The 15,337-nt window shown below is 42.5% G+C and overlaps 1 protein-coding gene across 1 annotated transcript in view; it reads right to left on the bottom strand.

The window, feature by feature from the left end:
- The window catches only part of tmc2a (transmembrane channel-like 2a), a 30,411-nt gene extending 15,745 nt beyond the window's left edge, over positions 1-14,666 (bottom strand). The window contains 4 exon segments of the mRNA NM_001302237.1: positions 10,635-10,784; positions 13,650-13,998; positions 14,375-14,413; positions 14,556-14,666. Coding sequence (NP_001289166.1) covers positions 10,635-10,784; positions 13,650-13,998; positions 14,375-14,413; positions 14,556-14,595 — 578 coding nt within the window. The 5' untranslated portion in view covers positions 14,596-14,666.
- Between the last annotated feature and the right edge of the window lie 671 nt (positions 14,667-15,337).

Below are 15,337 nucleotides of genomic sequence, written 5' to 3'. Positions count from 1 at the left end.
GCCTCAAGATTTAGTCCTTGTTGGTTACAATATACATGCTACCCCTGGGAAACATTATAGGAAGACACAGGATCAGCTTTCACTGCTATGCAGATGATGCTCAATTATATATTTCAACAAAACCTGATGAAACATCTGAACTGTTTAAGCTAACTGAGTATATGAAATATGTAAAAAAAAAAAGGGATGACAAACAATTTACTTTTTTAAATTCAGACAAAATAGAAGTTTTATTTATTGGGCCAAAATTGTGGATACAACAGATCTCACAACTCAACCTTCAATTAAAGAGATACAATATGTACCAGTCTAAGCTCTACTGTAAAAGATCTGGGTGCCATATTAAACACAATAATATAAACAAAAAGCTTAATAGTCTTCAATTTAACCTAGTGAAACTTGCAGAAAATCTGTAAATAGTCTAGTTGCTGTTTGTTTAACCCACATTCTTCGTAAGTAATAAACCTAAAACAAGGTAATTCAACCATTCATGAATTTACTTTGCAATTCTGAGCACTCGCTGCTAGTAACAGTTGGAATCAAGTGGCCCTCCTCTTTGCTTACCGAAAAGGTTTAAAGCCCCTGATCCGTAAACAGATGGTAATTTATGATGACAACGCCAACCTTGAAAGCTTTATTAAAACACATCAGAGTCTTTATTAAGACACATCAGTGTCACAGCACCTCTCGGCCTGTCCCTTCTCTTTATTTGTTTACCCTGTTTCACCCACTATAGCTCCATCACCACCACAGGACACAGAAGAGCACAGGATTACTGATGCTTATTGTCTGGAATCTGCCGAATGGTTGCGACGGATCCGTAATCGACTTTGCCTCTACTGTGGAGAATCTCATCTCGGCTTGCCATGTCCGCCCGCCTCGACTGATGATGAGTAAAGTTACTCTAAATCTATCCCAAATACCATATATACAAGCTCAATTCTTGTATCATCCTCATACATGTCCTGGTGAATTCTGGAGTGGCTGGTAACTGGTAACATTTCCTCAAACTTTATCGTCAAACATCATATCCCCAATAGTACGTAACAAAACTCAATATAAAATAACCACCATACAAGACTTATCATTGGGCAATGGCAAAATCTCCCGACGCACCAAGGAAGTAGTCATTCAGTCTTAGCATCAACAAGAAAAGTTAATCCTACTCATTCTTTCTCAAGCCAACGTTGATGTCATCCTGGGCAGGCTGTGGCTTGCACAACATCAACCCAATATAAATTGGAGCACCGGTGAGAACATAGGATGTAGTTCAGCCTGTATGACCAATGGTCACATTACTCCCCGTACTGTTCACACTCTGAATTGGAACTACCTTTCAGTCCACTCCATCACCATAGAAACTTCTCCTCACTCTTCAACCATCTCCATTCCATCCATCTACACTCCCCACCTCGACGTTTTCAGCAAGGAACGAGCCACACAGTTACCCCCACATCGGTCCTGGGGCTGTAGTAGCGACCTGCTGCCTAACGCCAAACTACCGCATGGAAGGATTTATCCCCTCTCCCGTCCTGAGCACAAGGCGATGTAAGATTACATAGTCAATGCCATCAACCTCCCCAGCCATGTCCAGCTTCTTCTTTGTCGCTAAGAAAAATGGAGGACTGAGATCCTGAATAGATTACAGAGTTTTGAACACTGCCACAGTCAAATTCCCTTACCCCTTTTCTCTGGTCCTGGCCACTCTGGAAAAGCTCTGTGAGATACAAATATTCAGCAAGCCTGACCTCCGAAGCACATAAAATCTCATCCGTATCCGGGAAGGGGATGAGTGGAAAACGGCTTTCATCACTTCCTCCGGTCACTATGAGAACCAGGTAATGCCCTTTGGCCTAGCTAACAGTCCCTCCATATTCCAAAGCTTTATGAATGAGAGCTTCAGGGACTTCCCCCATCGTTTCGCCAAAGACAGCATCTTAATCTACTCCCATAATCTAGCAGAACACCAGTCTCATGTCCAGAAAATCCTCCAATGTCTCAGAGAGAACCATCTATTTTTGAAAGCTGAAAAATGTGAATTCCATCAACCCTCGATCTCCTTCCTCGAGTATGTGATCTTCGCTGAGAGTGTCAGCATGGAGAGAGGTAAAATGGACGCTGTCTTCCAGTGGGAGGAACCCAAGACCCTAAAAGAGTGTTAAAGGTGTCTTGGGTTCGCCAACTTTTACTGATGTTTCATTAAGAACTATAGTATTCTCTCAGTTCCATTAACCTCCATTAACCTCCCTTCTCAAAGGCGTTCGCTCACCAGGACCCCTGAAACACGCCAAGCCTTTTTTAACACTTAAAAGTCGTGTTTAGTACTGAACCTGTTCTTCACCATCCAGATCCCACACAACCCTTCATAGTGGAGGTCGATGCGACTGATGCTAGAGTTGGTGCTATTCTCTCCCAGTGGTCTGGTGAACCCCAAACCTTCCATCCATGTGTGTACTATTCACAGAAATTGACACCTGTGAAGCAAAACCACAAAAACCTACAGTATCTCTGTGACACCAAAGGCCTGAACACTTGCCAAGCTCGCTGGTCTCTGTTCTTTGTGTGGTTCAACTTTTACATAACCTATCAACCTGGTCATGAGAACGTTAAGGCCAATGAAATCTTCCGAATGTATTGACCAGAGCCTACTACCAACACTCCCGAACTTGTCCTACCTTCTACAGTCTTCCTTGCTTCCATACTATGGCCGTTAGATGAAGAAGTCTGTGATGCCACTGCTGAGGAACCAGCATCCCCCGAACTGCCTCCTGGCCTTATGTATGTCTCTACCAGATGCAGTGTTTCACTCCTAGGTGGTGCTCACACCTCCCTCGAATCAGGACACCTTGGCAACAGGCAAACCCTCTTGCTCCTCTGGCATAGGTACTGGTGGCCCAATATGACCAGGGACATCACCCAGTATGTCCAGGGTTGCTCGGTCTGTCCCACCACACCTCGCTGTCTGTCCGAGGAAAACTACAGCTGATACCTTTTCCCCGCTGACCCTGAACCCACTTAGGAGTGGACTTTGCCACTGATCTGCCCCATCACAAGGGTATACTACCATTCTAGTAGTATCAGATCGTTTTTCTAAGTCATACAAACTAATCCCTCTGAAAGTTCTCTCAACAACTCTCGAAACGGCCAGAGCCCTCTTACACCATGTATTGGGGAACTACAGGGTCCCCGAGGACATCGTATTTGATTGGGATCTACAGTTCACATCCAGGGTCTGGCGGCTTTCTTTCGGCTCCTGGGCACCACTGTCAGCCTATCCTAGCTGCCATCCACAGACAAATTGTCAGACTGATCGTAAAATCCAAGAGATTTTCTAATACCTTTGAACGCACTGCAACCAACATCAGAATACCTGGAGCCAGTATCTCAGTCAATCCACCATGGGCCACCAGATACCCACCTTCCCTGTTCTCATGGTCCGCAAGACCTCGGAAGTGCCCACGGTGGAAAGGGAAAGCGAAAAGGGGTTGGAAACTTAGCTTATGTTTTTCTCCGGCAGGCAGTACAGAGGTATACTAATGCTGCCAATCGTTGTTGCCTACCCAATCCCATTTATCTGCAGAAGACAGGGTATGGCTTTCCACCAGGGACATCCACCTCCATCTCCTGAGTCCCTGCTACAAAGGACCGTTCACCATATACTTCCAGATCAACCCAGTAACCTTTTGTCTCAAACTACCTCCTCACTATTGCACCCACCTTTCACATTTCCTTGCTCAAACCCTACTCTGACCCTGTTTTTCCTCCCTCTACAGACCCAGAATCACCCACCCTCCCAACCAAGCTGAAATCATCGCAGACAACATCTACCAAGTCAAAGAGATTCTCGACTCCTGGTGGCAGAACGGCCGACTACAGTATCTAGTCAAATGGGAAGGGTTTGATCCTGAGAAGAGGTCATGGACACCCTGAGATGACATACTAGATCCTACTCTTCTATTCCAACACTAGCATCCAGATTGCTCTGCTCCTCGAGGACGTGATCGTCTCCGCCGCCAGTCAAGGGTGAATGAAGTCACCTGTGGAGGGGGTGGGGGTTGGGGTACTGTCACATCCTCAGCTCGTTCCTGCTGCTCCAATCATCACTCTTCCTCACTATCTCGTTCCTGCAGCTCCAATCATCACTTTCCCTCACCAGCCACCTCTCACCACACCTGTGCATAATCACCCGAGTACTAATTACACACACATGCACCAACAACAGACACACACTCTCAGTTCAAAACTAGATTAAAGACCTATCTATTTAGTAAAATATAAATACAACAGTGCTTAATCTCTGAGCAAATGTGTTGCCTCTCCTTTTTGTTTGTTTGGGGCAGTGTTTGGGGGTTTGATTTGGGTTGTTGTTTGATTGCGTACTGAAGAGGAGGGGGCATGTGCTCACAGGTTGAGCCCTGCCTGTGCCCAAGCCTGAAACAACATGGAGCTGAATGAACTAGCAAAAAACATTTGTGTTGCACCTAGTGCTGCATTGCACTAGGTGTATGATATTGTTTGTTTCCTAACAAAACTCTACATTCTCTCAGTCTATGTTTTATGTTTTTCTGGAACTGATGATGGTGGCAATACTTTGCCAGCTTATGAAAATTACAGTCTGTCAACAATAGTTCAACCAAACAACCGACGGGGAAGGGCAGAGCAGCTGCAGGGCAGACCTACAGGCCAGTGAGGGTAACAAGGAGGATAAGGGTGTCAAAACTTTTTCTAGCAGTGACAGTCACAGCAGGATAATGTTTTTAATGTTTTACAAGAATATATATAGAATCTATTTCTAGTGCTGGTGAAGTTTAAATTCAAACTGAAATTCTGTCATCTGAGAGCAGCCAGTACCATACAGCAGATTATAAATTGTTTTGTTGGCAGGTTGTACAGCTCTGACAGTAAAAATAATTTGTTTGGTGTTTTGCTACGTGATACCTGGAAGCCATGTGTGGCGAGTCATCCAAGTCCTAGTCGCCATGATCCGCAATGTACACCAGCTGCACAATCCTCAATCAGCCACACCTGTCGCTCACGAAGCCAAGAAGGAGTGACGTCATGGATGAGGTAATACGCCACCTGATGGAGCTATCCATCTGTCAGCAGCTGTTTACGGAGCAGTTAGCCAGCAGACAAGAGAAAATGGAACAGAAAATTTTCCAGCTCGCTAAACCCGTTCCACTTCCGGAATCGCGAGCAGCCGCTCAGCCGATGATGACAAAACTCAGCGACCTGGAAGATATTGATGCTTACCTGCATACTTTGAAATAATAGCTTTAAGGGTGAAATGGCCAAAAAAGGAGTGGGCCTGTACATTAGCTCCATATTTAACTGGGGAGCCACAGCGGGCATATTATTCTCTAGAATCATCAAAAAAATGAAGATTATAAGGCACTTAAGAGCGAAATATTAGGCCAGGTAGGGCTGTCATCAGTATGTGCAGCACAACAATTTACTGGTTAAAAAAGGATGACAACATGGATGACAACACACCCATTCATACTCGAGCAGCCCATCTTACACGTCTAGCCCGCTTGTGGCTCCTAGGGGGAAACCCCACAGTTGCTGAGAAAGTATTTATTGAGCGCCTGCTCCGCGGACTCCCAAGACTAACCTGTGTTCTGGTTAGTATGAGGAATCCAACATCTCTGACACAGCTGGTTAAAGCAGTGGAGCTGGCAGACTTTACCATGACCCGCCACAGTACAGGGAGAGCAACAGCCCAGCCCCGGAGGGCGACCTGGCGACCGGCAGAGGGCACCTCCAGACCAGCCAGTAGACCCATGGATCTGAACCTGGAGGATGAACCAATGCCCACCGAGCCACCTTCCCTTTCGGCACGAGCATGGCTGACCTGCTGCATTGTCCACTGAAGAGGAGCCCCAATACGCAAAGCGAAAGTGAAAGGGATAACAGTTAATGCCGTATTAGATACAGGAAGTGCCATAACACTCATATAACTAGGGACTGTGACCACTCGATGCAGTCAGAAAGCCACCATCCCCATCAAATGTGTACAAGGAGACAACAGACGAGTGCCAACACAATTGGTGACCATGGCAGCTGATACCAGCTCATGACTGTTAGAGGTCGGCGTTGTCCCGGATCTCCCTGTTCCCCTCCTACTCTGGAGAGATTGGCCAGGATTAGAGAAGCTCCTTACAGAGCAGTCAAGAAGCAACATACGTTGACGACCCCGGACTGGGGCACCAAAAGGCCAAAAACGTGTGATAGTGTAAAAATGGGCGATGAAGTGTAAAAATATTCCACCTAATGTATGTGTTCCAACAGATGACAATAGGAGGATCGTTTGGGAAAGCCCAAAGAGAGGAAGAGACTCTGCAGAACTGTTGGGTTCAAGTAAGAGTGCTTGAAGATCAAAAAAGATTGCCTGTTATTTACCTCCTCCCGCACTTCATTATACAAAATGAGCTGCTGTACTGTGTTGCAGAGTGGCGGGGTGGGAAAAAAAAGTTAGTCGTGCCCAGAAGCAAGACTGAGACTGTCCTGGAGTTGGCCCATACCCACCCAATGGCGGGACATCTGGGAGTGGCGAACACCGTCCAGAGAATCCGGGACCGATTTCACTGGCTGGGGCTTGAGGCAGCAGTACAACGGTTCTGCCAGGCTTGCCCCACCTGTCAAAAGACAAACCCCCAGCATCCTCCCTCCAGCCCACTGATCCCATTACCCATTATAGAGGTGCTCTTCTCCCAGATTGGGATGGATCTGATAGGACTGCTACCAAAATCAGCCCGGGGCCATGAACACATGCTGGTAATCCTGGATTATGCCACCAGATACCCTGAGGCTATTCCCCTATGTTAAGCCACCGCTCTGGCCATCACTGAGGAACTCTTCCTGTTCTGCAGTCGGGTAGGGACACCCTCAGTAATCATGACTGAACAGGGAACTCCCTTCAAATCCCGGCTGATGGTGGACCTCTGCCGACAACTCAAAACGAAACAGCTGCGGATGTCCGTTTATCACCCTCAAACAGATGGCCTAGTGGAGCGGTTTAACCAGACGCTGAAATGGATGCTCCGCCAAGGATGGGTCCCGTACAAGTTGTTTGGCATTCAGGAATTCCCCCAGCCCTCCTCAGGTTTCACACCTTTTGAATTACTTTTCGGATGACAGCCCTGCTGACTCCTGGATTTCGCCCGACAGGCCTGGGAACAGGATCCGGCCCCTCAAAGAACAGTCATTGAGCACGTACGGGACATGAGAGCACGGATAGATCAAGTAATGGCCCTTGTCCGAGAGCACCTCAGCAAAGCCCAGCACGCCCAACAATGCCTCTATGACTGACTGACCCAAGCCAGGGAGTTCCAACCAGGGGATAAGGTAATGCTACTCCTACCAACCACAAACTGCAAGTTTCTGGCATCTTGGAAAGGACCATATGAGGTGATGGAACAGGTCGGTCCGGTCAATTACCGCGCCTGTCAGCTGGGACGCCACCGGGAGGAGCAACTAAACCACATTAACTTAGCTTGTGGCCTTCACAAAGAGCCATGAACCCATTGTTCATATGGGAGAGCAATTGTCGGTCACTCAAAAGATGGAGCTACAAGCCCTGGTCAGTCAGTTCCAGAATGTGTTCTGTGAAATGCCTGGGGGCACCTCCATCATCCAACACGACATCAGCACCACCCCAGGGGTAGTTGTGCTGCAGCGACCTTACGGGGTTCAGGAGGCTCACCGGCTGGCCATTGTAATGGAAATCCAGAAGATGTTGAAATTTAGGGTCATCGAACCATCACGTAGCCCGTGGTCCAGCCCGATCGTGATGGTCCCAAAATCTGATGGTACCCTCCGCTTCTGGACTTTTGGAGGCTCAGTGAAACATCTAGCTTTGATGGGTACCCAATGCCTTGGTTGGATGAACTGCTCGATCGGCTCGGTGGAGCCCAATTCATCAGCACTCTCGACCTTACAAAAGGATACTGGCAGGTACCACTGTCACCAGCTGCCAAAGAAAAAACTGCCTTCTTGACCCCGGGGTGGCCACTGGCAGTACCGCGTCCCTCCCTTCGGGCTCCACTGGGCCCTGGTAACGTTTCAGTGTATGATGGATATCTTGCTTTGTCCCCATCAGGACTACACAGCAGCATACCTGGACGACGACGCCATCCACTCAAGCACTTGGGAAGACCATCTTACCCGTCTGTGGAGGGTGCTGTTGGAGTTACGTCAGGCAGGACTTTTTTGGGGTTAGCGGGCTACTATCAATGTTTTATCCCCAATTTTTTATCCAAAGCCAGCCCACTGACAGGAGCTGCTGGAGAAAGTCCTCTAGACCCCAGCAGCGGAAAAGGCATTCCTGGAGATGAAGCAGATTCTGTCCTCCTCCCCGGTACTTCATGCCCCTAACTTCAGCTGCCCCTTTGTCCTCCAGATCAACGCTTCCGACTCAGGCCTGGGAGCAGTCCTCTCCCAGGTCCATGAGGGAGAGGAACATCTGGTTGTCTATGTGAGTCGAAAGCTTAACCCTGCAGAACAGAAGTATGTGGCCGTCGAAAAGGAGGCCCTAGCCATTAAGTGGGCAGTCTGAGAGCTAAGCTACTTCCTGTTAGGATGATCATTTACACTGGTTACTGATCATGCCCCGCTTCAGTGGATGGCCAAAGCAAAGGATACTAATGCTCGGGTCACGAGATGGTTTCTAGCACTCCAGGACTTCCACTTTGTAGTAAGACATTGGGCTGGGGCCTCCCATGGGAACGCAGTTGGCCTTTCAAGTATGTGGTCTGGATGGACAGGTCTGTCAAAACACCCCACCCCCCCCAATCCTAACCTCTCCTCTTGTCATCAGCAGGAAGACTTCCCGAACCAGGACGATGCTTGGCAAGTCATCCAATTCCCTGTCGCCATGGTCCTTAATGTACACCAGCTGCATTATCCTCAAGCCCAATCAGCCACACCGGTCGCTCATGAAGAGAGAGAGATATAACAAGCTAGTGAGTGCATTCTGACAAGAAATCTCCATGCTAACTATTCTTTGTTTCCTCGCAGAATCAAGTGGCTGATTGGAGCTCACCCCCACTGCTACCCTTTTATGGACCCGAGAACATCACTATAATTACCACCACAAAAACATGGCACTTTCTAGGAAGCACAACGGAGACCGCACTTTTTTACATACACACTGGATTTCACTTGTAAATAAGCATTTTCCCTCTTTATCTCGCCACACGTCACTATTTAAGACCACATCCAAATCTTGTGCAGGCAAATTATTTTTGCTTTTTAACTGGGCAGAAATTTCTCAGAAAAAAAGTAGGTGACCAGAAAACTCACTATGTCCTGACTTGTCATGGAAATCTCTGTTACCTGTTCAAGCTAAAATAGATTTGCCCATCTGTTTATCAGACTGCTGGATGTGGCAAGAGAGGCATGGGAACAGCAGCCAACCAGCCATATATGGTTTGTCATGTTGAAGGCAGATCTATTACATCAATTAGCTTTAGAAGTGGATGGAACCCAAACATTACCAAGCCTAGGAAACAGTATTTACACAAAAGTTCCTACAGTGTATATTTCAAACTTAAAAGCCTGAAACTTATCAGTAACACAGCATTTAAGATGGAAAGAAATAGCTGAGCTTGGATTCTAGAGTGACACTAATGCTGTGTTTTTGTTAACTTGCAGAATTTAAGTATCTTAGATGTGCATATTAGTATCGCTCCTGTGAAAGGTTGTGCCCTTTTTTCATATCTGTCTTTTCCCTCGTGATCAGTCTACAGTCAACGTTACTGATCTTCGTCTGACTTCTTTCAAGACTCCCTCATTGCTACTTACATAAAATCTGATCCAACACCTCATTTTACCAATCCCCCTCTTCAACTTCAAGGCATTTCACTTTCTTCCGCGACTCCCCAACCCTCTTCACTTTCAGCCTCGATTGGACGTTCCAGCTCCTGACTGTAGATTTTGAGAGTGAGAGAGTGACTCAGCTCATATTTATCTTCAGCTTGCTTTGCAGAGAACAAAGATCAACCTGATGGTTGACGCTCCAATTCCCCTTTATACCAATTGGAATATGTAGGTGACCTCCACTGGTCCATGCCTCTCTCAACCTTAGTCCCTAAGCTTAGAAAGCTTAGTCCCCATTTATTCACAATCCACAATCATTATTTTTACAATCCAGAGGCAGATCAGTCAGGTCAACTATCAACTCCACCTCCCCATGTTCACCCCACCCCAACACGTTTCCCTGCTTAAACCTTTTTCTGCCACAACAAAACATACCCAGAGACACATCCTTCTTCATAGAACACTTACTGTATCAACCTTTTATCTACTATGTCAAGAAAATACTAAACTCCTTTATAGTACAGTTTATTTTTGCTTTAATGCAAAATGATATTTTTATATGGGTTTTTACAGTGTGGTGAGTCTGGGGACTACAGTGGAATAAATTAATTAATAAAAACCATTCAATAATAAATTATATTCTCATTGGAAGTTCTAAATATTGTTGTTAAAACTTTTATTTTACAGTAATTGCTTTAGAAAAACTATAAGACACTGCACTATAAGCTGCATTAAGACTTTAGTCTTAAAACGTGTGTGTTGTTACCCTTACAGATTTAGTGAATTGTTTAATCACATTTAAAATCAAGCAGTACTTGAGGACTTTAAGTCGTCTTCTCATTCGCCAGGGCTTGTTCCTGATGTTTGCTATTAATTTCTTCTTTTCCTCCACCTCCTCCATGAGTTTGGCCATTTCTCCTTCAGACATGGACTCATCCTCTTCATCTGAATCGGATTCATCACCACTGAGGAAGAGAAAATATTTTATGGATCAATGTTGAACATGAATTTCATTTTAACATAGTTGTTTTGTCTTGAAAAAAAATAAATAAATAAATATATTTATACATATATATATATATATATATTAAACATTATAGATTAAAAATACAAAGCCATGCATCTGTATCAGTCTTTTTATAATTTAAAAGTTTATGTATAATGTAGCCTTTATCCACAATCGATATCGTGAACAAAATAGGTTAAGATTCTCTGATGGGTTACTCATAAATTATGAACCTTATGATTCTATAAGTGTTTTGTGGAGTAATAAATGAGTATATAAAACCATTTCTGGAGATGTTTTTAAACTTACCGAAGTCGATAAACTACTGTGATGTGGATATCAGAGGACAATTTAAGTTAATGCAGTGTTGTTTTAGCCAATATAATATTGTTTTTTTAAGACACCTTAAAAGGATCTTTTATTGGCACCTGGCCCAAAAAATGGCAGATCCTGGAATCTACCTTTTAATGACATTAGCTTAAAACTGCGGTCACATTAGAGTTTGAGCATGCGATATTCTGTTGTGCGGCGCTACGAAAAGGGGCGGAATTAAACAAGCTTATTAGACATTTTTAAAAGCGACCGATTGCTCCATGTTTTAAATTTCTGTCCAGAGATGTCATGTTTTGATCCTCGATTGGTCTCACGCAGACAAGTGATGCAATTTCGCAGGTCAGAGTTCACCAAGCCTGAACCTTGCACCGCAGCGAAACTTGATGCATGACCCCGCGTTTCCGGTCTGACACATTCGCGTGCGTATGAATAGAAGTCTATGGAAGGAAAAGCAAAAAGTATCAATGGCTAATTCTGTGGCTCCACCCACCAATTTACGCATGACATTCCCTGTTTGAGTAACTGAGCAATAAACAAGCTATTAAATTATGCAAACTACTATACAAAAAGCACATGAAAATGCCTACACAAATATGTTTCACTTAACTCATTAACAAAATCAAAGAAATAACCACATCAGCAAGTCTAGTCTTCTAGTCTCTGTTTTCAGAGGTCGCCACAGCTAAGGTGAGCCGCCAACTATTCCAGCATATGTATTTTACGCAGTGGATGCCTTTATTTGGAAATCTATTTGGAAATTTATTTGGCCTTTATTTATCCCAGTATTTGGAAAAACACACACACACACACACACACAAACACATACACACACACACACACTACGAATAATATGACTTGATATGCTACTTTTTTACAATGGTAAAAGTGCATATTCGAAAGTGAAAACATTGAAAACGGCTCTGGGTTGTGTTTACAGTGTTTCACAGACACATTTAAGGAACTGAAGCGTATGCACATCATTAAAAACAAAACAACTTTGAAGATGAATCTCAGTGCAATCTGCCAAAACAATAAACAGCATTCAGATTTTTCCATCATGGCTTCAAAAAAATGATACTGATGAAATATATTTAAGTGAATCACTTTAGTTATCATTTCTTCATATTGGAAGTCTCCATAACAATTCTCCAAGACAATATGAGTTGAAAGTTAAATTACTATGAAAAACTGTTATCAATCATAACAATGGCCATTTACTTGCAAGCCTTTAATGACTATGTTTACTTGGACATCAGTAATCAATTTTATTGCCCTTATCTGAATAAGACAATAACATAATTAAGATGTTTACATGAGTTGCTTTTTGAATGTTCCTTTCATGATCATGATTTTATAATTCAATTAACATCATTGCGTCTCCACTCTATACACGTTTCCTCTATAGTTTTATGTAAATTCGGGTGTTTAATTTTTAATTTGGCACTTTCACTTTCTTTCGGGAACATTTCTTGCATGCCCCCATGACAAAGAGATATTGGGTGCAACTATAAACTTTGCGGTGTGTGTTTGTGGTTCTTTATCGTCTCGGTAGGTGCAGAGAATAGTGTGTAATACAGCTGTGTGTGTTGGGAATATGCTGTAGCAAAATGCGGTGAAAATCCCACACGATAGTATAAGTTAGCTTGTGATGTTTACATGTCTGTGTTGCACTTCAATAATGCCACTAAAATAAGCATACTCCATATGTCTTAATACCATTTATGTTTAGTTTGATTTTGACCTAAATAGCATTTAATTAATCAAAAATAGCTGTTTACATGGCAGACTCTTAATTAAAGTATTGTTCTAATTGCATTAAAATCGGATTATTGGTGTCCATGAAAATGTACTCAATGAGGCACGCCAAAAAAATAAAAAATAAATAATAATAATAATCTTAACCCAACCTCAAGAATTAGATATTTGAGTGTAAAAACACACAAGTGGATTTCATAAAATAGTATAAAAATCTGAAAAAAGCCAGTTCATGCCCCCTTTGTTAATTTGGCAAATGCATTTTACCAAAAGACTTGCAACAATTGTTATCAAAGCAACTCTGAAATGATTTAATGCAGTAAACAATTTTTACATTCAAATATAAAAATGTAATATAGGCTATGTTTGTGTGTGCATATATTATATAGTGGCATATGTATAAAACAAACCAAATGATCTATGCTTTTTAAATAGAGATTAACGTCATCGAATCCTAACTGTGCATGTAGAGTGGATGGGGAGACATAGTATTAAAAATGCAATGGCCTTGAATAGTTAAAATGATACTGTCTCAGTTATAGGGACATGCAGTTGTCCATATAAAACAAAACAAATATACTAAAATTGTGTAAATTTAACCAGAACATTTTAGTCCAAATAAAGACCTAGCTATATTGGGAATTTTAGAGCTTTGTCTTATGTTGTTGTACTGTCCTAATCAGCCACTGAAATCAATTGACAATCAACCTTCTGTAGTATTTGTGTTTTAGCATACCTACTGTTCTTTTTCTTCTTTTCATCTTTGTCACTGTCTTTGTCACTGTCTTTTCCTTTCCCTTTTTCATTCTTTTTTCCACCTCTCCTGCCTTTTTTGCCAGACTTCTTTTTGTCTCCATCTCCTCTCTCTCGCACATTTCCTCGTCTCCTGTTCCCAGCAGATCTCCTTTGTGGAATATCATCATCACTGTCTTCCTCATCTACTGGTGCTGGTTTCTTTTTATTGGCTGCCCGACGACCTTTGGGGGGTTTATCATCCTCATCTTCATCCTCACCATCCTCACTGGCTTTACCTCGCTTACCGCCTGCTGCTTTTTTACCACCCTTGCCTTTGGATTTCTTGTCCTCTGAGTAAAAGAGCACACATTTACAAAAGAAAATAATTCAAAAAGCTTTCTAACTGATTAATTTTGTTTAGCATTCTTTACAAAAGAAAAATGCAAGCTCTGCCACTTAAAATGTCTAAGCAATACAATAAGCAATACACTGGGACTAGGTAATAAGGAATTTCTGTACAGCAATCTTTACAAAAATGCTAGCTCTGCCACTTTAAAATGTCACCATTTATGGTTTTATAGCTGGTGGGAGAATAAGCAATACACTAGGACTAGGTTATAAGTAATATAAGCACAATACAAATTCTTGTAGAGCTACTCATTTAAAAGTAATAATAAGAATAATCAAATAAATTGACAAAATAGAGAAAAAAACATTTATTCTTACCTTCAGCACTGTCCACATCCCCATCAATTTCTATTCCCACTAAATAAAAAAGTACAGGATGGTATTGAAATGATAGGACTTTAAACAAGCTGTCACTGCAGTAATTATAACAATAATACTAATAAATGTAATAATAATAATAAAATTAGATAAAAAATTATTTAAAAAATGCATAACTCACCATCTTCCAGTTTTCTTGTTGTATCACTTTTCTTTGGCATTTTGCTGCCCTTCTGATCTTTGTTAGTCTCAGAATTTCTTCCCTTGCTCCTGTGGTCTAACAGATTACTGCACAGGTGTGCAGCTGATCTCCAGTAACTGACTCTCTATTGCCATAGCAACACCATGTGACGTCACAATTGTAATATTAAAATATTGCGATAAATGAGCTGAAAATATTGTCCAGATTATTTGACTCTGGTTATTTTAGAGAAAAAAAATATATAGATATATGCTTAACAGCATTTTAATTAAACTAAAAATGGCTCATTATTAAAATAATGAACTTACATGAAATAAAACAAATGTAGCCTCTCAAGAGAATACATTTCTGTTTCAGGAGTGTTTAAAATGAACAATAGAAAAGCATTCTAGATGACCACCGGGACGGTTTGCAACATCCATTTAAACTGTTCAATGCACTCTCACTCATTGGGACACATGACACCAAGTGCTGCTGTCACAAGAAGAACCTCCTTAAAGATTTAATGAAGGTTTAGGTTTTCCTTCAAAGTCAATTAAACACATTTCACACTATATTAGGCTTTACACTTTTATTTTACCATCTACTTTGTTTACAATGGCTGTGGTCTGGAAGTATCTGCAGAAATAATTAATTCAAAATAATTTTTGTAGTATTAGACAACTGTTCGCATTCATCACAACTTTTGCAAATATTCTTACTAATGCCATTTTAACCTAGCCTTCATTTAATTTCATTTTCTTTATGACAGAACTTGTCTT

Source organism: Danio rerio, chromosome 5 (assembly GCF_052040795.2).
Source record: "Danio rerio strain M-AB ecotype USA chromosome 5, GRCz13ab, whole genome shotgun sequence".
Classification (NCBI taxonomy): domain Eukaryota; kingdom Metazoa; phylum Chordata; class Actinopteri; order Cypriniformes; family Danionidae; genus Danio; species Danio rerio.
This window is presented reverse-complemented; position numbering and strand designations above follow the sequence as displayed.